The following is a 24,638-nucleotide window of genomic DNA, read 5'->3' as shown; positions in this document are numbered from 1 at the left end:
GAGGAAGAAGATGCTAAAATACTTGAGACAAAATACAAAGAATAAGGCAGCTTTCTCCTGGGTGCCAACCCAAAAAATGTTGGTGTCCCGGGATAGAGCCTCCTTTTCTGACCTACACTACAATTTTATTGGCCGACACAGTGAAACACGGAAAAGAATAAAATCTTGAATGTTGCCCGAAAATCCTTTAAAAAAATTAGAAGCCTAGAATAATTTGATTTAAAGCGTAAAATTGACCTGCTATAGGATGAAGATTTTAAAATCTTCTGATAATGTATTATATACTCAGTACATATCAAAGGACTTTCTAAACAGATTCAGAGCTTTTAGTTTTCCCTTAAAGTCATTGATGTTTACACATTTCCTGATATCTTGAGGAAGGTTGTTCCATAATCTTGGAGCAGATGAAGAGAAGGCTCTTGGTGGACTGTTTATAGGGCAATGAAGAGACACATCTCTGCCACCACTGGGATTGTACATGTACTTGACAAGGTTTGACAGGTATGAAGGTGCTAGTCCATGGAGCAGTTTGAAAGTTAGCAGGAGTATTTTAAATTCAATACGTTCTTGTACCTTGAGCCAATGAAGTTCTTTTATGTAGGGCTCAACTTCTTCTCTCCTCTTTAGACCTTTAACTAAGCGACATGCTCTGTTTTGCAGAGATTGTAGCTGTTTCAAAACGGAATGATTAGTACCATAGTAAAGTGCATTGCAGTAGTCAAGGGAACTAATAACAAGAGATTGTACGATGATTTGCATTTGATCTTCAGAGAGGAATGGTTTCATCTTTGCAATATTCCGCATCTTGTGGCAGTTTGCAGCTTTAAGCTTCTTTATTTGAGGATTAAGAGTCAGAGAGGAATCCAATGTAAAGCCAAGGTTTTTAGTAACGTTAACAAGTCTTATACAGACAGAAGATTTAAGGAAGACACCACCAATTTCTAATTCTGACAATAAACGTTTTGAACCAAAAACTATAATTTCAGTTTTAGTTGGATTCAGAAGAAGGAAGTGGTTCGTCATCCAGGTCTCGATTTCTCTAAAACAGGAGGGCAGGTCTTCGCTGAGGACTTGATATTCTGTGGCAGATGAAAATGACTTGTAGATCTGGTGATCATCAGCATAGCCATGGATCAGAAATTGCTTCGATTTTACAGAAGAGTAAATTGAGCGGATGTAGATATTGAACAACACAGGGCCAAGGACAGAGCCCTGTGGGACACCAAACTTTATTACAATTTCTTCAGATTCTAGGTCACCTATCTTGACTTTTTGACAACGACCACGGATGAAACTGGTGAACCATTTCAAGGCTGTTCCCGCAATCCCAATCTCACACTTCAATATATTGATCAATTTGATATGGTCAACTGTGTCGAATGCAGTACTCAGATCTAAAAGCAAATTACAACTGTTGCTGTGTTTTTATTAGTGGCTATGAGGAGGTCATTGACTATGGTAATGAGGAGTGTTTCTGTGCTGTGATGCTTTTTGTAACCAGACTGGTGGTCAATGTTGAGATTATTCTTGGCTAGATGTTCATTGAGGCATTTTAATACGAAGCGCTCAATGAGTTTACCGATGAATGTAAGATTAGAGATGGGTCTATAATTCTTTAAGTTCTCAGTGTCTAGGGAATCTCCTTTGATCAGGGGAGTGAGATGTGCTAACTTGATTCCCTCCATACTTCCGGTTGAAAGAGAAACGTTGATAATATCACAAAGGGTAGGGAGGATTAGCTCAAGGTGCTCTGACAAGAGTTCTTTAGGTAGTGGATCAATCGATGAGGTTTTGATGCCAGATTCTTTGATCAATTCTCTGACTTCAAAAATAGTAGCTTTTCTAAATTCAGATAATGCCTGGCCATTGAAGATTGGAGAACTATTAGTCACAGTAGTGTTGGGAAATGATGTTCGGATTTTCTCAATTTTTTCAGTAAAATACTGGTTAAAGGCATTTACAGTTTCCTGAAGATTTTCTGAAGATGGTAAAGTGAGGTCCTTTTCTTTATCCAGGAAAGTGTCTACAAATTTGTAAAGGCTCTTTTGTGAGTGTTTGTATTTCTGGAAAGTATTAGAGAAGAACAGTTTTTTCTTTTTGAGAGTCAGCTCTGAACAGTGCTCTCGCAAATGAACAAAGATATCATGATCAATTTCGAGACTTGACTTTTTCCAGGCTTTCTCAGCCTTTCTTCTTTCGGCTCTTGCAAATTTGTATTCGCCATCAAACCAGGGAGCAGTGGGAATGTCTTTGATGGTTTTGGGATATTCTGGAGCATGTACATTTAGTATATGTTGACACCCATTGTTAAATTGAGTCACAACATCAGATAAGCTCTTTTCTTCAAAAACCAACTCAGATAGAGCAACAGATAAATCACCTTTAAATTGTTCCTGATCTATGTCTCTGATCTTTCTAAAGCGTATGACTTTCTCACATTTGTCGATGTCAGAAGGCTTATGAAGCTGAAATATAATTGGATAAATCTTGCACACACCACCAACGATGAAGCCATGGGTGATGATGTTGATGATGAAGATGATGAAGTTGATGATGAGGTTGAAAATGTAGAGGAAGAGGTTTCAGAAGAGTGAGCTGAATAGAAGACAAGATTCTATTCTAATTTATTGAAAAAACTAGAAATTAGGCTTCACAGTAAAATGGAGAAGCAGGCTAATCTTGGAGAGAGCAGACCGTAAAGTTTACACACCCACCAGGGCTACCTACCTACCTCAGTTGTTCATTTTGGTTTATCAGCTTGTATTACAGAACCTCTAATGTCTGCTAACAATTTTTCTTCTAGTCCTAATCTGAGCCTTGTCTCTAAAAACTTAACTGAACTAGCGTTTCGGTGTGTGCAAAAGCTTCCAGGCACGCGCATTCCTTGCCCCGTTAGTTACCTGTCCTTCATAAACCAAACTAGCAGTCAGGACAAAAAGTCATACACCAAATGGGCATTATATTTTATGAATTGTTTTACATCTTTTTATTCTGTAAAAATGTGCTAAAATTAAATTTCTTGTTTCATTGAAATTTCTTGTTTCATTGTTATATTTATGGACCCCAAGTCACCACACTAAGAAAAATTATGTAACAACATACGTTAAAAGTTTATGTCATCATATCAGTTAAAAACAGTAAAAGTTAAGTTGAGGATTGAATTTTTCTCGTTAATGTAATGGTTCAAACGGTAGTATTGGAAAAATAATAATTTTGGAATTTGTATCTGCTGCAGCAATAATATCGATATGTCATTTGTCTAGAAAATCTTCGCCACTTCAATAGATATTGGATCGGCAATTTTGTGAGTGAGTGATAAACTGGTTTCAAGACCCTACCTGGTTTCAAGACACAACCAATTTCAAGACCCTACTATTATACACAAAAACTGAGAAAATTGGGGATTTTTGAATAGCCCCAAAATGCCCAAAAATTCAAAATTCCTAACACAGGCCACAAAACCAGTCTTGAGGTGCTTTACTCGTAGCTGAAGGCTATAACAAACACATATATATTACCCATATTTGGGCATAAGCCCCAAAAACAGAGTTTATGCCAATGAATTGGTAAAATTTTTTAAATAAAATGCCCCTAAATCAAAATAAAATGTCAATCAGTATATATACAATAAAGTAATTCAAGTGTTGCAATAGAAGAATTTCAAACAATATACACATAATATAACAATTACCCTAGATATAAAGATTCAATATAAATGCAATAGAAAACTAAATAAAATTTGCAATTGGCAGAGCACAATACAGAGGTAACGGAAACTGTCCACTGCTACCAATATTATATAATATGAAATATCAACAATCAGATATAATATATACACATCTACTCCATCATAGGGGCAGGGATGAGGTTATAAAAGACTTCTGATAGTGGTATCTCATATTTGCTGTCAATTTTTTTCCCTCTGTACCCTCGTAGAGCTATGAGTGTGGTCTATGAGTGTGGCCCCTAAATACCCCTAATGATTCTTCTTGTATCTTGTAGGGCATCCTCTAAGCTTTCAAATGGTATTATGGAATAAGGCATTAAGGCGTCAAAGGCTGGCAACACAATTATTTTTGGGCTAGAAAGCCAACAAGAATTTCGCCTATACTACAATGTACTTGTTTTACTTAAATTCCATCCCAGATCGTTTTTATTACATTAGGCGTGCTAAACTTGAAAACTCTGCGCGCATCTGACGTGTCGCCGTCACATCGATTTGTGGTTTGGTTGTAGGCCATTTCATATTAGGACAAAAAGTCATACACCAAATGGGCATTATATTTTATGAATTGTTTTACATCTTTGTAAATGTGCTTAAATTAAATTTATTGTTTCATTAAAAATTTCTTGTTTCTTTGATATTTTGGGCGGCGGCGGTTTTATTTGTGTTAACAATGCGCATATCATGTTTGTCATACGTTGTATGACCCGCAGCGCACGAGTACGCGGCGCGGCTCCCTGTAGCGTAGAAACTCTACAGTGAAGCGACAGTGGGGGTCACCACGTGATACAATATTATGTCACCTCCTTTAATTATTGCAATTGTATCATATGTCAACTTTATTTAATAACGGAGTAGTTCGCTGTTTATTAGTCTCATGATTGAAATACTGATATCTGGATATTATCCGGTTGGAAGAGACAAGGACAAGTGAAACAAGGAAGTTAGGAGTAAGGGCAAATTTTCGGCGTCAACGCCATCTTCAGGCTAAAATTGTTATAAATGTTAGTATATAATAAATGCTTCTATACTAGTTAAAATGCTAAATTAAAATTACACACACTGAATACAGGTTACATCAAATGGTATTGTACATTACATTGAAAATGGTGATGTACACACGTTTTACACTCTGTCCAAGTACATAATATCTACTGAACAGCAGGGTCGTGTGCTATTTGTTTAAATTTGTCTTTGAATATGTTGTAAAAGAAATCCCTTAAGCTTCTCGCACTCTTCTTTGTTATTGATACTAGGTTTAAATAAATTAATGTAGTAAGCTTCTGTCACTTTACGTTTAATGGTGCTATATAAGTTAATTTCTAAAATATCGAAGGAAATATCTGGTTCTATGTTATCGTGAAACTCTGAATAATGAGCAGCCAACGCATTATCAGGATAGGTTAAAGGCCTGTTGACTGCTCTTCGATGCTCTGAAAATCTATCGTGTGCTGTTCTACTCGTTTCCCCTATATATAGCTCTTGACATAATTTACACGTAACTTTGTATATGACACATTTTGGTTTGCAGTCGTGATTTGTTGTGATGAGTGGACATATGATACAGTTTGGTATGGTGCAGTGTGGTTTGTCGTGTGGTCGTGATCAACGAGCCATTTTCCAAAGAAGTCACTCAATTTGCCCTCTCACACAACTTACCGGTCAAATTCATATTCACACCAGGTAAGAAACTCTCAGAGATCTTATGTTCATCACGACCACACGACAAACCACACTGCACCATACCAAACTGTATCATATGTCCACTCATCACAACAAATCACGACTGCAAACCAAAATGTGTCATATACAAAGTTACGTGTAAATTATGTCAAGAGCTATATATAGGGGAAACGAGTAGAACAGCACACGATAGATTTTCAGAGCATCGAAGAGCAGTCAACAGGCCTTTAACCTATCCTGATAATGCGTTGGCTGCTCATTATTCAGAGTTTCACGATAACATAGAACCAGATATTTCCTTCGATATTTTAGAAATTAACTTATATAGCACCATTAAACGTAAAGTGACAGAAGCTTACTACATTAATTTATTTAAACCTAGTATCAATAACAAAGAAGAGTGCGAGAAGCTTAAGGGATTTCTTTTACAACATATTCAAAGACAAATTTAAACAAATAGCACACGACCCTGCTGTTCAGTAGATATTATGTACTTGGACAGAGTGTAAAACGTGTGTACATCACTATTTTCAATGTAATGTACAATACCATTTGATGTAACCTGTATTCAGTGTGTGTAATTTTAATTTAGCATTTTAACTAGTATAGAAGCATTTATTATATACTAACATTTATAACAATTTTAGCCTGAAGATGGCGTTGACGCCGAAAATTTGCCCTTACTCCTAACTTCCTTGTTTCACTTGTCCTTGTCTCTTCCAACCGGATAATATCCAGATATCAGTATGTCAACTTTATTGACTAGGTTATATTATATAAAGTATATTGTTTTCAATGTACACGGGGCCATTCTTGAAGTCATTCTGGGTGTACCACCACTCCTGCGGACAAAAAGGCAAAGTCCCGAATCAAGAACAACACTCCAGGACCAGAGGCGAAGGGAAAGGATGTATCTTGTGAAACTATTGTTGTAGACAGTGATGTAACACCCCCAAAGTTTGACAGTTCACACAGGGACAAGACGAAATGTCCATGTAGTAAGTCAATATCGTCATGGAAGATTGACTGTGTAAAGTGCAAGCAATATTGGCACATAGACTGTCTAACTATGAATGGACTCAACCAGAAAAATGTCAACAGCATGACCAATTGGCACTGCCCTTTTTGTTTGGTTTCACCAATCCCCACATTCGAAACTGCTGAAGATGTGTGTTATGTGTGTAGGAACACTCTGACACTTCAAAAATCTAACAGTCAGTGTGAGACAGCTATTGCCACAGAGAAGCTTAATACCATCACAGCTTTTGGTGAAAAGCTTGCAAAGGTTGACTTTGACAGTCTAAACGACAGCATTGCTGCCATCCAGAACCTTGACCTCCATATCAAGCACTTACTGGTAAGTGACAAGGGCACTGCTCCAGCATGGGTTGAAGTGATGGAAGGAGATCTAAAGCAGCTGAAAACTTCAGTTGACTCTTCACTCGGAAAGGTTTCTGAGTCTGATAGTGGCCTAACAGAACAGATTAAAGTGTTGAACAAGCAACTGCAGGACTTTTCTACTCCTCAAGTAAGTGCTCAATCTTCCTCCAAGACCAACGATCTCATGGAAAAAATAGAGAAGAATCTCCAGGAGCTAAATACCAAGCAGTCTCTGGAGACGAATCAGGAGCTAACAGCCATTAGACAGTCTTTGAACACTCTTGAGCGAAATTCTTTGGCTTCTTCTGACCATTTAAACGTCCAAATTACCAGTTCTTCACTTGCCCCTGGCCCAGACCTAATAGCTAATGAGCATCTCCAATCAAAAGAAGAACCAGTTGTAGGCGCTATAGAAGAGTTTATTACCACAGAAGAGCAGGAAACTCTCCTCCTTGCCTGCCAATCACTTGACGAGGATTTTGTTGTGGAGGGAGCTCGTGCTGTGTATTCTTTGGGAGAACCATACAAGTATAATGGCTCCAAGTCATCCAATGGCCAACTAGCTTCAACTAGCTTCTCCAATCTAGTGGACAAAATCAATGGTGCATTCTGTAGTGGTGAAAAACCGAAGATCAATAGCCTGCTGATCAATCGCTTCAAAGAGGATGGCTCCCTACCGAAACACTCGGATGATGAAACTACCATCCACCCTGAATCCGAAATTTTCACTGTTTCTATTGGAGGCCAGTGCAACATCAAATTCTTTGATAAGAAGACGGATCATATGGCTCATGACCATACATGTGTGCCAAGATCCATGTATCGCATGACTCGACGCAGCCAAGAGTTCTACAGCCACTGTATCGAGGATGGGGCAATAACTGGTGGGGTGAGATACAGCCTAACTTTTCGTTCAGTTAGCTTTAGAAACAGGAACTCTACATGTATCATCGGAGACTCGCATACTGGTGGTCTCAAATTCGGGCTGGACCCCAAAAAATCATTTGGGCAGTGGCTCCCCGGAAAACAGTATTTTGCTCCGGTAGTGGGGGATATAAATCCTACAGTTTCATGTGGATACAGGAATGTTCTCTTGATGTGTGGTATAAATGATATCAGGAAACCTGAGATCAAAAATACCGCTGATATAAAGAACAATGTTTTTAAACCATTTGTTCAGAAAGTAGAAATGATCCAAGCGCTTAACCCCAAAGCAAATATATTTGTGTGTCCGCTGCTGCCAACCAAACTCGTTGAGCTAAATCGTAAAGTTGCACATTATAATGAATTAATTTTTAAGGAGCTGCTCCATTCCAACTTTGGTGTGACTTTGGTACCTGGTTTTGACATGTTCTGTGATGAGGCTGGGCTCCTAAGCCAGCAATTCTCTAGGAACATTGGACGAAACCAGAGACCGGACTATTTACACCTCAATTGGAGTGGTACAGCAAAACTGGGGGTTCTTATACGTAATACAATACTTTTAAGGATGAATGGAGGGACTGATAGAAGGAAGAAGAGATCGGATAAAGTTGACAATCGCTTATACTCCCAGACGATGGGTGGTTCCTCTCCTGCTGCTGCTGCGACTCAACATGGGGAAGGTTACGTACCGTACCCATGAATAAATTGACCAAAGAGGTATGCCCTGTCTGTACAAAATTCATTTCCATTGGCCAATTCATTGCTGAATGTTGTAGGTGTGACTGTGCTATGCACCATAAATGCTATACTAAATCCAGTACAAACAAAATATATGAAGATTTTTACTGCCCTAACTGTGTACACTTAGCAAGTACTCGTTACAATCCGTTTATATATGAAGATACTGACTCTGAAAATAATAGTACTGACATTGATGAAACACTTGTAAACATCAACCGATTACTCAATAACTGTAACCCATATAGTGTTAAAGAATTTAATAAAACATTTTGCAACCAAATGAACGAGTACTCATCATTATTATTTCAAAATATCGATGGTAATAAATCTAACTTTGATACTCTGGCAATAGAACTACAGAGATATATGAAATTTTCGATCATTGCTTTAGCAGAAACAAATGAAGGCCCCGAATTAAGTGACCTTTACCAACTGACTGGATACAATAGTTTCTACCAAAACACTTTGCAAGATAAAAGAAAAGGCACTGGAGTCGCTCTTTATGTATGTGATACCCTCAGTGCTACAGTAAATGGCAATTTGTCCCATATATCTGAAAACCTAGAAACTCTATTTGTTACGATAAGCAGCAAGAATACTCCGGTCACTGTTGGTGTAGTGTATCGCCCTCCAAGTGGTGATGTAAATGTTGCATTATTAGAACTCTCAGCAATTCTCGATAATTTGCCGAAATGCAGTTACCTGGCAGGTGATTTCAACATTGATCTACATAATAAGGATAATGCGATTGTAAAACGTTATGAGGAAGTCCTGTTCAGTAGAGGATTTTTTCCCCTAATATCTCTGCCAACTCATGAGAAGCCAGGTTGTAAAGTATCGTGTATTGACAATATTATAACTAACGATGTAGAGAGTATAATAGCCTCAGGCACACTTACTGATCGTATATCCCACCACTCACCAGTCTTTCAAATATTTGAAAAGAGTATGGGATCCACTAAGAGTAACCTAAAATATAAACAATATTACGACTACTGTAAGTCTAATGTTACCTCTTTTGTAAAGGACTTGGAACATGAATTAGAGAATAAAGTAATTGACAACTTCACGGTATTTCATGATGTTTTCAAAAGTAGTATCGATAAAACGTGTAAGTTGGCAACCCCTAAGTCTTCCAAAAGAACTACACAAAATAACCCATGGATCACACCTGGGCTTATAGCCAAAATCAAGCATCAGCACCAACTCTATGACAATTGGGCTAAAGTTAGAAAGAAAAAATGTAAACTCGGTGAAACTGATTATAAAGGTGGAACATGTCAATGCTTGAAATGTTGTGAAAAACGTTCTAGATACAAAACTTATAAGGATTATAGAAGGATGGTTAAAAAAGATCGCAAAGATGTTCAAACTAAGTATTTCATGGGAAAATTTGCAGACACAAACGGTAATAGTAAGAAGACATGGGAACTGATTAATCAAATACGGGGCAAACAGAAACGGCAAATAAAACCACTGTTTACTATAAACAATGAGAAGATAACCAATCGTAGAGTAATAGCCAATGAATTTAATAAGTATTTTGTTTCTCTAGCGTCTAATTTAAACGGGGCATATAATGAAATTGGAGAACTAACTATTAACAATCTTCCTAGTTTTTATGACTACCTGCCTAGAGCAAACACGTCCAGTATTTTCATTAATGACTGTACAGCTGACGAGGTTAGAATGATTATATCTGAACTGAAGAATGGGAAGTCATCCGACATCCCAATACATGTAGTTAAAGAATCGTCTAAAGTGATCTGTCCTATACTATCTTTATTATACAGTGAATGCATGAGGAATGGAGTATTCCCAGATGATTTAAAGACTGGGAGAATCAGTCCGATCTATAAGAAGGATAATGAGGAATTGCTGGAAAACTATAGGCCAGTATCAACTTTAGCTGTTTTTGGTAAGATATTTGAAAAAATTATTTACAACAGACTGTATAGCTTCTTTCAGTCCCAGAAAATGATTTACGAGAACCAGTACGGATTTAGAAAAAATCACTCCACAAGCCATGCCCTCAACTCCTCAGTGAATTACATAGAATCCTGTCTTAGCAAAAAACTGCATGTACTTGGAATATTTATTGATCTATCTAAAGCGTTTGACACGATCTCACATGAAAAACTACTTAATAAACTAGACAACTATGGAATACGTGGAAACGCCAATAGACTCATCGCTAGTTATCTCTCTAATAGATATCAATATGTCTCTGTACTGGGCGAAGAGTCTGACAAGCTGCCTGTTCTCTTTGGAGTTCCCCAAGGCTCTTGTCTCGGACCCTTGCTATTTATAATATATGTTAACGACTTATTTAGAACAACTGATCTGGGCAAGTTCATACTATTTGCAGATGACACAAACATATTCGTAGTAGATGAATGTAGAAAAAAACTGTATGCAAGAGCAAACGAAATTCTCCGTTTGTTACACCAGTACATGAAATGCAATCTATTACATATAAATATAAAGAAATGCTGCTACATTCACTTCAATCCGTCACGTACAGCTACTGATAATGAGGCAGATAACGAATCAGAATATATACTAACTCTAAATAATACGGTAATAAAGCAAGTTAAAGAGACCAAGTTTTTAGGTGTTATTATTGACGAAAAGCTAAAATGGGATGTTCAAATAAGAGCCCTCAACTCGAAACTTAGGTGTGAGATCGGAAGACTCAGTAGAATACGACACGTTATCCCGAAAAAACACCATAAAGAATTGTACCACACGTTATTTGAGTCACACCTAAGATTTGGAATATCGGTATGGGGTGGGTCGAGTAATAATATGCTTCAACCTATCTTCATCACTCAGAAAAAATGTATCAGAATACTATTTGGTGACCTTGAAGCATATCTAGATAAATTTAGAACATGTGCCAGAACACGTTGTATAGACGAACAAATCCTAGGAAGAGAATTCTTTGAAAAAGAGCATACAAAGCCGTTGTTTAACAAGAACGGCCTTCTTACCGTCCACAACCTGTACAAATACACATGTCTATTAGAACTGTTCAAAATTGTCAGATTAGAATCTCCAATCTCACTCCTATCTTTACTCCACAGATCACCATCACAAAGACGTTCAGACCAGTTCATCACCCCGAACCCATCCTCCTCTTTCATTTATCAATCAACAAAAATGTGGAACGACTGTCGAAAAATTGACAGTTTGATAAGCTTTACTAAGTCAACGAACTTAGTTAAAGTAACACTGAAAAGTGAGCTACTCAAGATACAGTCCAGGTACGAAGAATTAGAATGGACAGAATTAAACTTTGATAAGAATGAGCTTGTATTTTAAAACAGAATCCTTTGACTTTATTATTTTGAAATTGAAGAATCGTCTGGCCATAACTCATTTCGTTCGCATTACAGATTCACATTCACTTTCATTTTCACTATCACGCACAGTACAGGGTCATACCTCAATACCAAATTATTATAGGGCACAAGAACAAATTTGTTTACAATTATCAAAATTTGTTGAGCCCAGCAGCTTACTTCCTATCCTCTCTTCCCCCGTCGTCTGGAGCGTGTGATTTTTGTTGATATCCGAGCTCTTGTTTTTATCTTTTGGTTAACTTTCTGTGATTGGACTCGGTATTTTCGTCCCCGCCGAGTGGGACGATGCTTGCTCGCCAGTTAAGCTATACTTTAGATGACACTAATTTCTACAAACCACAAAATATTAAATATAAAATGTGTCCAGTATGGCGCAAATGCATAATTTGATAATTTCTCGACGCTGTCGTCGGGGTGAGAGTTATCTGAACCAACTGCATGCCCCTACGATTGCGTCACCACTGGTGAGCAAGCATTTGTTTGTTGTTTAGTTGTGTTGGAAGGGAACATTACTTGATTAATTCATCCATTAGGATTTTAATAACGATGAGCTAAGATAAACCGTTCATCTTAGACTATTGGATCAATCTTATTATATGATTAGATTTTATAAACGAACCTGGCATACAAAAGATTGTAATGCGGAGGTTGGCTGGCTCTTCTATAATAAATACGACACTCCAACTTACAGAATGCTTGCTAGAGATAAAACAAAATATTATCAGACTATACATGCAGCATGAGTAACTGGTGGATAAGCCTTCGGTAAAAACGGATCCGGAAAAGTCAATGCGGCACTCGGGTCCTTGGTATTGTCGTCGGTATATTGTCCATTATTTACGTTCTGCTTTCATAGTTCAAACAATAGTGAGCTCTAAATATACAGCTTTAAACCGATTAAGTATGAATGAATGAAATACCTGACAATCCGCACTCCTATAATTCAAAAGCATGAGTAACTCGTAGTGATGTACGATTTCAAGAAAGTTTAAATTAAATTTGGCGCTCACAGGTCCTCGTGATCATGTGATCGCCGCATAATGCTCTGTAAATGCGCAGGGCACCTTCAAGCTTAAATTATTCACCATACTGAGGCAGTCAACCAACGCGCGGCTTTATTTTTATGATATGATATGTTTTGATTGTTATTAATAAATACCAAAATTTAAATTTGTTTTACTAAAATTTGTTTTACCAAACAATGGGGAGAGTAATTTCGATCAAACATTACCTTAAGGTTCTCCATGACTCAGACGACATTCATTTTGACTTCGTGAGAACTCAACTAGATGAAATGAACCCAACAGTACTCTTCCATCTCCGAGACGTGCAGAAATTCTTAATATGGAAAGTAGAACATTTCAGCACTGAAGGTCAGACCTGTCACTTAACCCAGAGAAATCTAGAACAAGTTCTGTTACTACCCAAAAAGATTTATAAGTACACTAAAGGAATGATGCAGCAATTCACAGAGCTTCTTTGGCAAGAGAGCTTACAAAACCTACTACTGACGGAAGGATGGTCTGAAATTCCAAGAGTCTCCTGCAACCCCCTTCCTATCCCCTTTGGAGTGAGCCGCGAAGTGGAAGTATTAGTTATGAGTCTCATGTACAAGAACAATCTACTGAACTCGTTTCTCTTCAGAGTTGACAGAGCAGTGGCCTCTCCGCTATGCATCTGTGGCTCGGATGAGCAAACAGCACTGCACCTACTATCAAGTTGTGAGCTTGTGGACGCGAATCTACAATGTCAAGCTGAACGAATCATCACCCTGTGTAACAGCGGTAGGTCCATGGTCGATCTAGCAGCTGAGCAGGGCTCCATCATACTGAACTGTTCAAGGGACGAAATGTTTATAAGTGTGTGTGTGTTGAAATTGTAGAAAGCGAGGGGCTACATCTTAAGCGAAAGATTAATCTTTCGAAAAGATAAGGATTTATTATAGCATCCAATTTTGCTAATCTTGCTACTACTATGATAAAGAATGAAATACCATGTATATTGAAGTGTAGTAAAGTGTTATTGGACTTTGCTTATTTGATAACAAACACCTTTAAATTAAATATTGTTTTAATAACAATGGAATGAGTTTTTCTATTTGAGCTGTTTAGTTCAAAGAAAAGCAGATATGGACTGCTTTAAAACTTTTATTTTGGAAAAAGTTTGTTTCAGTAACCATTGAGAACCAGTGGCCTTTTGTAACTGCATCTTTAACCTCAGTTTCACTTTGAAACGTCAAGTGACTGGTAAAGTCAAATATTCTGTTTTATGAACATTTATTCTAGTATTTTGAAGTGTAGAAATTGTTAAGATCTTTAATTTTGTACTAAATTACTGATGTTTTATAACGTTTTAACGGGGTGTAATTTTGTTAGGTAGGTAATTAAAATTATTAGTCTTTTGGAAATTGAAGTTTTGATCTTTACTATTTATTGTTAATAAAATGCTCATTGTAGCCAGTTATTTTAAGATTTTCATCATCATCATATTATATTATATATTTTACATTTGTACATTGATATTTTACATACAAATTATAATAAATTGGATGTCATTTATTTAATTTAAAACGATGCAACAGCGATATGCCAAGTAAATCGGCGCGCGGCACAGCAAATCGTCCATATTATATATTGGATTTACAACCAAATTTTTATTGTAGAAAAAGTTATTATTTATATTGCTTCCCTGGCCCTTCGATGCGAAGCAAAAATGCTAATTTGCGCGTCGAAGAGGCGAAGTCTTCCAAATCTTAATAGTATTGACGATTTCAACCCTTCCAGATCGTTGCTCTGCGAAGCAACAATGCTAGTTTGCGCGGCGCGTCGCGGAAGTCCTCCAACATCTTAGTTATTAGTTATAAATTAATAAATTTTGATGTTTACTCAACACATCTACAGCACCATCGACTATCGAACTTTTGATTTGATAAAAAGATACTTTAAAAGCATGCCGCACTCTTTGTCATACGTTGTATGACCCGCCGCGCACGAGTGCGCGGCTCCCCCTGTATCGTCGAAACTCTACTATAGTGAAGCGACCGTGGGGGTCACCACGTGATACAACGCACTCTTACTTGCTTATTGAATGTAAATGACCAGCATCCCATCCCTTGCATACAATTAATTACAATTAATTACAAACGAGCTAATTATACCTGTTTCAAAAGCATCCTGTCTGGAAGTTCCCTGACTGCCGTGTGAATCTTTGGATCTATTAATGGATATATTTTATATTGATAAGATTTTTATATACCTATATATTCATCGCATAATTTCCATGTCCGCCTGAACAAACTTGGCACCATCAAATCTTACCTCTAAAAACCCCAGAACTTATCAAGCCTAGTCTTAATTCAAAACTATAGTTGACCAGCTACGTACAGTTTCCTGGACAACTGGAACCTTTTGGGCCATGCACAAGCCAATAGCATGTATGGTCCTGCAGTGGGGTCTCCTTGTCATTGGATCTGTGTTTTGATCCGTCTTCTCTTAAAATTTTCCATTTGTGTCACTTAGACTCACCTATTAAATGTTAATCGACACCACTGGTCCTAGTTAGATTTAGCCATGGCACGACTACTCAAACGTAACAGTTAAATAGGTGTGACATACTATTATATTCTTATAATTATATCATATGAATTGATTGCACTGCTAATAAATAAAATACTTTGTTTTACTATAATACTTTGTTTTACTAATGTAAAGTACCATCTGTTTTCAACTATGTATTCGGTGTCAAACTATTAAATAATCAGCTGTGAGTTTATCAGCTGATATCATAATTTTATTTGTTTTGAATTGCTGAATTTGATCATTCGGTAATTCATTGAGCTTGTTTCATAAAAATAACACTTATATTGATGATTGATCCACTCAGAAGACTAGTACGCTAAATTGATGAATTAGATAATATTGTAACCAGATGGAAACCTTTGTAACATGAACAGTCGTCAAGCACCAAAAACATGTATTTTATTTTCTCTTTTCATGTGTTGTATTTGTCAATGCACAATTGTCATTTTTCTTCGACAAGTTACTTACTGGAAAGCGCCAGCCTCGCAAAAAAAGTTGATTAATGTTTTAAAGTTTTGAAGTTTTAAGCTTGGTCTTCAGATAAAGGGCGATTGGTAACCGAACCATGGTGGTGACTTACTCTTACGTGATGAAGACTATTTTAAAATTTTCAGGGAAGATTTTTTTGAACAACTCTATTTTAAAGTGAGTTTGAAAGTTATGATTTTCCCCAATGGATACTTATTCAAGCAGAGTTAAGAAAAACAATTAGCACCTGAAATACAAATCCTGACAATTTACATGTAAAATTCGATATAAATCATCCCTTGTTTCAACAGTTATATACCGACCATGTCAGTAAGTTTGTATGCCCTTTTACCAGCACTCTGCTATTACATGCAAAGTCACCATATTCGTTGTATCTTGCAACTCCGGAGCATGTCAAGGCACAGGGTGTAGGATTGGTGTCAGGAGTGCTCAAAATCTTCAATTCACTCAAAAGAGCTGGGTAAACTAGTATCATTGTCAACAGACAACCGAAAAGTTTCATATTGGCAGGAGTTGGAACGAGTGCAATTTGTAAAGCTAAGAAATTACCTATTTTTCTTTAAATGTTATATTTAGGGGGTGTCTAAAAATTGTATGTCAGTAAAATTAGACAGTGACAGATGGCTATTTATTGTCAAGAAAAGAAAGGTGTTATATTTGTATGATATTTTACACCTTGGTAATTTACAAAAGTGGTGAAATTTGATTAAACCCATGTGTAAGGTGGAGCCAGTAATCAACCGGGATTCCCGGCGCCGTGAAATCCCGGCACCGGGGGAGCTATTTCTTCCCGGCCCCGGCCGATTTTCAATTTTTGCCGGGAATTTGGCCGGGAATTTTTGATCGAAATCGGCCTAAAACTTTCATATAAATCTTAAAATTGATTTTCAATTTTGAAAGGATGATGTCCAGAGTGCCAACTTTCAAGAGCAGTCCTTTGTTTTTGTAACCTCTGATAGTTTTTACAAATAAGTTCATATCCTAAGTCCTGAAAAGTTCTAACTTGGCCGTGGATTTATTAAATTCACGGCCTCGGCCCCGGCCCCGGCCAAATTCCAGAACGGCCAATTCCCGGCCCTGGCAAAATTTGGACATTCCCGGCCCCGGCCAAATCCTACCCCCGGTCGTTTACTGGGTGGAGCAGCAGTATTCTTATTTAGTGCACAACTATATTTTCAAGAATAAGTTAAGATTTAACTATTATAGAAATGATGTCTCAAAGTTACATCAAAAATGATCCAAACTTGAAATTTAGCGAATTCAATATTGAATTTTGTTTTGAGTACGAAAACTGAATGGCACAATATGGGGGTCGAATTCCTGTCAACCATGCTCATAATGGTCAGACTCTCAGAATTTAAGAGCCTGCTTCGTCAAGATCACAGCCAGCAGACAACAGAGCAGCTATCTCCTCATTTAATTAGGGCCGATAGGTCACTACCGGACTTGCTGATTCGAGTGCTTTGCAATTACTATTGATAACAATATCGAGAGATGTGTTCAACTTGAGAAACTCACGCATTTTAATTTACAATACAAGTAATTTTCATAATTTCAACTTTTGTAAATTGTTTAGGTTATGTCAGTGTTCTTTGACCACAGAGCAGGGACAAACACTAACAGCGTTCATACTGATATTCAATGGCACCCTACATTTGCTCTTCTAGCTGTCGCTACTAAAATAGATGATGCTGACAACGAGGCTCAAGGAGCTGTTTCTTTGTTCTTCGATGAGGTAACTACTTTTATAGACAAGTATTACATCATAAATTTTAATTTTCTAATGATTAAAACAGAAAATCTCATTACTTGGTAGATTCTTACCTAAATCTTTTCATTTCCTGTTATAATTGTGTGGTAGGGATAATTTACTTTTCCACAATAAGCTTAATATTCAACTGCACAGGGAGAGCCTGTCGAAGAAATCAATATAGAAAAGAATTGTGCTCCAACAACTATGTCGTGGCACCCAACCAGAAAAATACTGTCAGTCGGTTGGGAAAATGGTCAGTAGAAATGGTTGTGTACTGGTGACTGGTGACTGGTGACTGGTGACTGGTGACTTGTGACTGGTGACTGGTGACTGGTGACTGGTGACTGGTGACTGGTGACTGGTGACTGGTGACTGGTGACTGGTGACTGGTGACTGGTGACTGGTGACTGGTGACTGGTGACTGGTGACTGGTAACTGGTGACTGGTGACTGGTGACTGTTGACTGGTGACTGGTGACTGGTGACTGGTGACTGGTGACTGGTGACTGGTGACTGGTGACTGGTGACTGGTGACTGGTGATATTATGTAGGGCCTGAAAACGGACCTTTACTGATAGTTGAAATTCGACATATGACGTCATCTAGCGTCATCTAGCGTCATCTAGCGTGAAATATCGCCAGATGATGATAGATGACGCTAGATGACGCTAGATGACGCTAGATGACGCCAATTAGCGACATTGTCGCTAAGTGCACGGCACCTTTCGAATGTCGCTATCTAGCGCCATCTAGCGCTATCTAGCGCTATCTAGCGCTATCTAGCGCTATCTAGCGCTATATGACGCTATATGACGCTAGATGACGCTAGATGACGCTAGATGACGCTAAGCACGCAGCACTGACGCCAGGCGACAGATAGCGCTATTTTCATCAAAATTCTAGGGACGACATCTAGCGTCATCTAGCGTCATATGTTGCCGCGACATCTGACGCTATCTGACGCCATCTAGCGACATCTGACGACATCTGACGACATCTGTCGCGACGACATCTGACGCAGGCGACATCAAGCGCTGGATAGCGGGATAAGTCAGTTTACGACAGTTCACGCTATCTAGCGCTATATAGCGCCAGATAGCGCTATATAGCGTCAGATGTCGTTGCGACATATAGCGCTAGATAGCGTTAGATAGCGCTAAATAGCGTTAGATAGCGCTAAATAGCGAAGAATTTTGGGTCGTGACAGTCCAGGCTATTTAGCGCTAGATGTCGCTATCTGGGTGGGTGTGGGTGGGTGTGTGTGTGTGTGTGTGTGTGTGTGTGTGTGTGTGTGTGTGTGTGTGTGTGTGTGTGTGTGTGTGTGTGTGTGTGTGTGTGTGTGTGTGTGTGTGTGTGTGTGTGTGTGTGTGTGTGTGTGTGTGTGTGTGTGTGTGTGTGTGTGTGTGTGTGTGTGTGTGTGTGTGTGTGTGTGTGTGTGTGTGTGTGTGTGTGTGTGTGTGTGTGTGTGTGTGTGTGTGTGTGTGTGTGTGTGTGTGTGTGTGTGTGTGTGTGTGTGTGTGTGTGTGTGTGTGTGTGTGTGTGTGTGTGTGTGTGTGTGTGTGTGTGTGTGCCACCCAATCTTTTCTGTTATTTTTATTTTATATGAAAATTAATTTTTACTGTGTATGAAAATTAATTATAATTTAAATGAGAATGATATAACTATAACTATAAGCTTGCGCGGCTCGTCGAAGTCACCCAACTATTACACTCGATTTATCAAATATTCGGCTGAGTGGAACAAAATATTAAATATCACTTAATCAAGGGGTCGTTTACATATTATAATTATATAAGGGGCCTGATGCCGCCGGCCGGGGTTTTCCAATGTATTACGCTCGCTAGTGTGATTGTGACATGATACTAATAGCTTAATAGCTATGTATGGAACTGATTACTAACAATGAGGGGTCGTTCACATACCCCGTAATCAGTTTTACCATAGCTAATATATTTATGTCAATATTACACTAGCGTAATCAATAATCATTTGAAAACCCCAACCTCCTCAGCTGATGACGTAATACTAATATGTAAACGACCGTCGACCCTTAACATTTCGGGATCGGAAGAAAGCGGCACGTACTATTTCGACAAAATTTATACAAGTTACTAACATCGTTGATTCATGATGCCAATCTTTCACAGCTCAGTGGTGCATTTCGCCGAAAAGCATTATTGGATACCGAGAAGCATTTTTGGATGCGCGGCGCGACACACTTTCACATAGCCATGTGCCTACGCGTACTGCGTGACGCGCTTGTTTCACGGCGGTCGCGCGCTACTGCAAGCGAGAGGGCTCTGGTTAGAGCAACGACACACTCACAGTAACTGGTAACGCATCGCGTTGATTCACGATGTCAATCCTTCACTGTTCACAGCTTGGCGAGGCCCAGTCATGGTGCATATCGCGTCGCCAATTTAGTAACATAGTTGGTCAGTTCGTACAAAAGTCGTAAAAAATTCGTACAGTTCGGCACGTTTTTTCAGTTCGGGATTATTTTGGGAAAAATTCGCCTCATAAATTTTCGAAAAGCTAAGTGCGAAAATTTGTGTTAAAATGGCGGAAAACGATGACGTGCGGATGCATGTTAATATTTTAAATCTGAAGTGTAACCTCCCGGACAAAAATAACAAATTTTTCGGACTGAAGTGATTAAAAAACAAAATTTTGTTTAAAAAATTCGGTAAAAATTCCTCGACAGCTTTTTAAAATTTGTACAGTTCGACACCTTTTAAAAGTTCGTACAGTAACGTACTGACCAACTATGTTTAGTAAAGCACTAGTGGTTGCAAGAAGCATTATTGGCTGCGGCCCAGTAGTGCATCGCGCTACAACAAACATCGTCAAATAGATTACTCGAAGCTCAAAGCTGTAAAGTATTTATCCAAAATAATTCCAATCCCGAGGATTGTTACTGGGCCGCGCTCAGCCTGTCATAAAGCTTTCGCGCTTGCACTTCACACTTGCGCGTAGTTCGTAAACTGAAAACTCGTGGGTACGATATATGATTATGAGGCCTTTTCATTCGTGCAGGAACATTAATTTGAAATTTAAACGGTTATGTAATGTGTAAACCCATTGTAAATGTGATTACTGAACAATAAATTCGGCTCGACTCTCATTACATTCTTTTAATAACTTGCTGTGCGAGATTTCAATACTATTAATTTGCAAATGCTAATTTAACATTAAGATCTTTACATCATCTTCTTTCACATAGCCATGTGTCTAAGCGTACTACTATACTAGGGGGTGCACCATAAAAATAAACTTGCTCGGATTTTAAAAATTTTTGTACCATTGTTTTCTATAGACTGTGAGAATTTTCGCAATACCGAAAATTCTCACAGTCTATAGAAAAATTTGTCATACCTTTTTGGAAAGATCAGTGAGTTTCGCAGCTAGGTGCCATATTTGATGGTGCGCGGCTTTTGGAGCAAAATTAGCTGTAAAAGTCGCGTAATTTGACCAAATTTGACCAAATTCGTTGATTTTTGTCGTATTATTTGGATATATCTTCAGTTCCTTGAATAAGATCATTCTGAAAATTGGCGACGACCTTCCAATAGAGCTTTCACAACTGTCCGAAAAATTTGGTGGATATCGGAGTTGATATAGTGATCAAAATGGGGCAAAATACGCTGCTTTTAGCCGTAACATAATGTCTGATGGTTGGATATGCTTTAAACTTTTCGGACACTTTCCTTGTAAGTCTATGAGTAAGCTTACCACTAAGGTAACCTTGATCTAACGTAAAATAATAATCGTTTTGCAACGTTAAAAATAAAACCTATAACCAACGTTAGATATTTAACATTTAACAACGTTTTATATGTAACCTACATACAACGTTCAAATGTAGTTGAATTTTAAACTCTGCTTATAGTTACTTAGTTAGTAAGGTAACCTTGATCTGACGTCAAATAATAAACGTTTTGCAACGTTAAAAATAAAACCTATAACCAACGTTAGATATTTAACGTTTAACAACTATAGCCATAGCTATAGCTGTCGCCGCGATATCTAGCGCTAGATAGCGCTATCTAGCGCTATCTAGCGCTATCTAGCGTTAACTGTCAAAAACCGATATTCTACGCTAGATAGCGCTATCTAGCGCTATCTAGCGTTATCTAGCGGAGAATGTCGGTTTGTGACAGTTTACGCTAGATAGCGCTATCTAGCGCTAGCTGTCGCCGCGATATCTAGCGCTAGATAGCGCTATCTAGCGCTATCTAGCGTAAACTGTCACAAACCGACATTCTCCGTTAGATAGCGCCAGATATCGCCAGATAGCGCTAGATAGCGCTGCGTCAGATGTCGTTGCGACATATAGCGTTAGATAGCGCTAGATACCGCTAGATGTCGCAAAAAAAAGGGCGGAAATTTTATGAAAATAGCGCTATCTGTCGCCTGGCGTCAGTGCTGCGTGCTTAGCGTCATCTAGCGTCATCTAGCGTCATCTAGCGTCATATAGCGTCATATAGCGCTAGATAGCGCTAGATAGCGCTAGATAGCGCTAGATGGCGCTAGATAGCGACATTCGAAAGGTGCCGTGCACTTAGCGACAATGTCGCTAATTGGCGTCATCTAGCGTCATCTAGCGTCATCTAGCGTCATCTATCATCATCTGGCGATATTTCACGCTAGATGACGCCAGATGACGCTAGATGACGTCATATGTCGGATTTCAACTATCAGTAAAGGTCCCTGAAAACAAGTTGTATACATTACAAACATTTACATGCATCGTAATATGTACATTGACATTATAATTCACTATCATGCCACGTGACTACTAGTTTTAACATGACACAATTGACGTGTATGATCACGTGAAACATTGCACGTTACAGGTGACATCACTCTATGGAACGAACATGAGCATGAAGGTAGCTGCGCAAGTGATGGACACAAGGCACCTGTTAATATCTTGTCTTGGAGCAGCAACGGTACACGACTCATATCAGGAGATGAGGTACTTTCACTTTCACTTTCACTTTTATGTGTTTGTAATACGACTCATTTCAGGATATGTGGCACTATTTTACTGTTTTTGTCTGTTTGTTTGTAACAAGAGTCATATCAAGAAACGGTATCCAAGGCTGAGCTACAGAAGGTGTAACTGTAAACTTGCTATCACCTTCAAAATATGAAATCCCCTAATGAGACACACACACACTCTCTCTCTCTCTCTCTTGAAATTATTCTGAAAAGCGAGGTAGCCCAACATCAGATGGAAAAGTTTTAGAAGTTCTGTCGTTCTGAACTGGGTTTTAACTTTACAAACAGAGAAATAGATTCGAAAAATATGTTAAATGTTAGCCATTTTACTTACTTACATATTTCGTTACTTCGTTGAGTTCATCCGTGGAGCCGGAAGGGTCATCAGATATCTGACCACATGGATGGCAAGTAGTCAACCAGTGAGTTTGACCAACTGCAGCTGTAGCCGGCGACCGGAGCGTTGTCCGGTATCAAAGCAAGAAAATTCGACAAACTACACTTAAACATGTCAAAGGATGAATCAGCCTTTACTGTGTGAGGCACTTTGTTCCACAGCTTCGGTCCTTGAACTGCAAAAGACCTGTTGTACAGTGACTGGGGTCACTCTCATTGACTTTGACAATGAGGGTATGACAGCTACATCACCTTGTCTTGGGGTCACCTTGAACTTGATATCACAGCAGTTTGGTACCATATTATGGAGAATCTTCCACATCATCGGGATGATATACCTCTCCCGTCTGCGCTATAGAGACATCAATAAAAATTACCATAATAAAAATTAGTTGATTATCGCGATAATTCTCGAAAATTGTCGCGATAATCGATAACAAAAGCACCAAATTTGAAAGCTTTTGTCCAAAATTCTATCAAATTTCAATATTTTTGAAGAAGACTAACTTTAAGTGAAAGATATAGTTCAATATCTGTTGAATAGTGGATACTAAGTAAAAAGACCTCCATGAACAAAATTGCACAAATCTCGGTTCGGGATACTAGCCAAAATGACTTTTAAATAACTCCTTCAGTTTTCAATATTTTTGCATAGAATTTTCGGAATTGATTAAAATTGCATTTCAAGCTTATTGTGTGCAGCAATTTTTGATTTAGGCTTGCAAAAAGATAGGTATATTAAAGTATATTAAAGAATATTAAAGTATATTAAATTATATTAAAGTATATTAAAGTATATTAAAGTATATTAAAGTATATTAAAGTATATTAAAGTATATTAAAGTATATTAAAGTATATTAAAGTATATTAAAGTATATTAAAGTATATTAAAGTATATTAAAGTATATTAAAGTATATTAAAGTATATTAAAGTATATTAAAGTATATTAAAGTATATTAAAGTATATTAAAGTATATTAAAGTATATTAAAGTATCCCCCTCCCCCCCCCCCCAACAATATTACCCTCCCCCAGCGCGGTGTTATGATTGCGTGGCGATGCGACTCTAAAGGACAACTACACCAGCTACAAAACTACCAGAAGAGAAGCAGCTACACTCACTGTACCTTTAGACCTGTCCCCGGAGGACAGGATCCCTTTTACAAGTTTGTTGTCTTCACTTACACTTTCACTTTTACTTTTATAAATAATAAACAAATTCAGATTTAACAGAATTTATGAATTAGAGTTGCAAATTCGTCGTCATATATGTATTATGTAGATGGCTTTTCTTTGAAATAAAAAAGTAAACATTTCACTGTACTATGTCTATAGTTTACTTTACTAGAAGTATACTATAAGTAGTTCACTGTGCCTTTACTTCACTGCTGCACTGTATATTATTTCAGTAACTACACCGCACTAGCACGCGCTGCCTTTACTTCACTACTGCACTGTATTTATTTCAGTAACTACACCGCACTAGCACGTGCTGCCTTAACTTCACTGCTGCACTGTATATTATTTCAGTAACTACACCGCGCTAGCACGCGCTGCCTTTATTTCACTGCTGCACTGTATATTATTTCAGTAACTACAC

At 38.1% G+C, this 24,638-nt stretch overlaps 2 protein-coding genes across 6 annotated transcripts in view; one reads left to right on the top strand and one right to left on the bottom strand.

Moving 5' to 3' along the window:
• Window positions 1-285: 285 nt before the first annotated feature.
• LOC134817345 (uncharacterized) lies at window positions 286-804 on the bottom strand. Its single transcript, XM_063826481.1, has one exon. It carries the CDS (start codon window positions 802-804, stop codon window positions 286-288), a length of 519 nt encoding a protein of 172 aa, XP_063682551.1.
• Window positions 805-17,458: 16,654 nt separating this feature from the next.
• Window positions 17,459-24,638, top strand: part of LOC134816717 (intraflagellar transport protein 140 homolog) — a 33,141-nt gene continuing 25,961 nt past the window's right edge. For all 5 annotated transcript variants that reach the window (XM_063825686.1, XM_063825684.1, XM_063825685.1 and 2 more), the window contains exons 1-4: window positions 17,459-17,619; window positions 17,791-17,890; window positions 22,494-22,615; window positions 24,074-24,204. In XM_063825686.1, coding sequence (XP_063681756.1) covers window positions 17,464-17,619; window positions 17,791-17,890; window positions 22,494-22,615; window positions 24,074-24,204 — 509 coding nt within the window. In that variant the 5' untranslated portion in view covers window positions 17,459-17,463. The remainder of the gene's footprint in view (window positions 17,620-17,790; window positions 17,891-22,493; window positions 22,616-24,073; window positions 24,205-24,638) is intronic.

The sequence above is a fragment of the Bolinopsis microptera genome, chromosome 6 (genome assembly GCF_026151205.1).
Source record: "Bolinopsis microptera isolate Bmic1 chromosome 6, MBARI_Bmic_1.0, whole genome shotgun sequence".
Classification (NCBI taxonomy): Eukaryota; Metazoa; Ctenophora; class Tentaculata; order Lobata; family Bolinopsidae; genus Bolinopsis; species Bolinopsis microptera.
The sequence above is the reverse complement of the archived record's forward strand: the minus strand, read 5'-3'. Positions and strand labels throughout refer to the sequence as shown.

Bases quoted from the DNA above. Each gene is read 5' to 3' on its own strand.
- LOC134817345 (XM_063826481.1), bottom strand. From the start codon at position 804: ATGCGGAATATTGCAAAGATGAAACCATTCCTCTCTGAAGATCAAATG.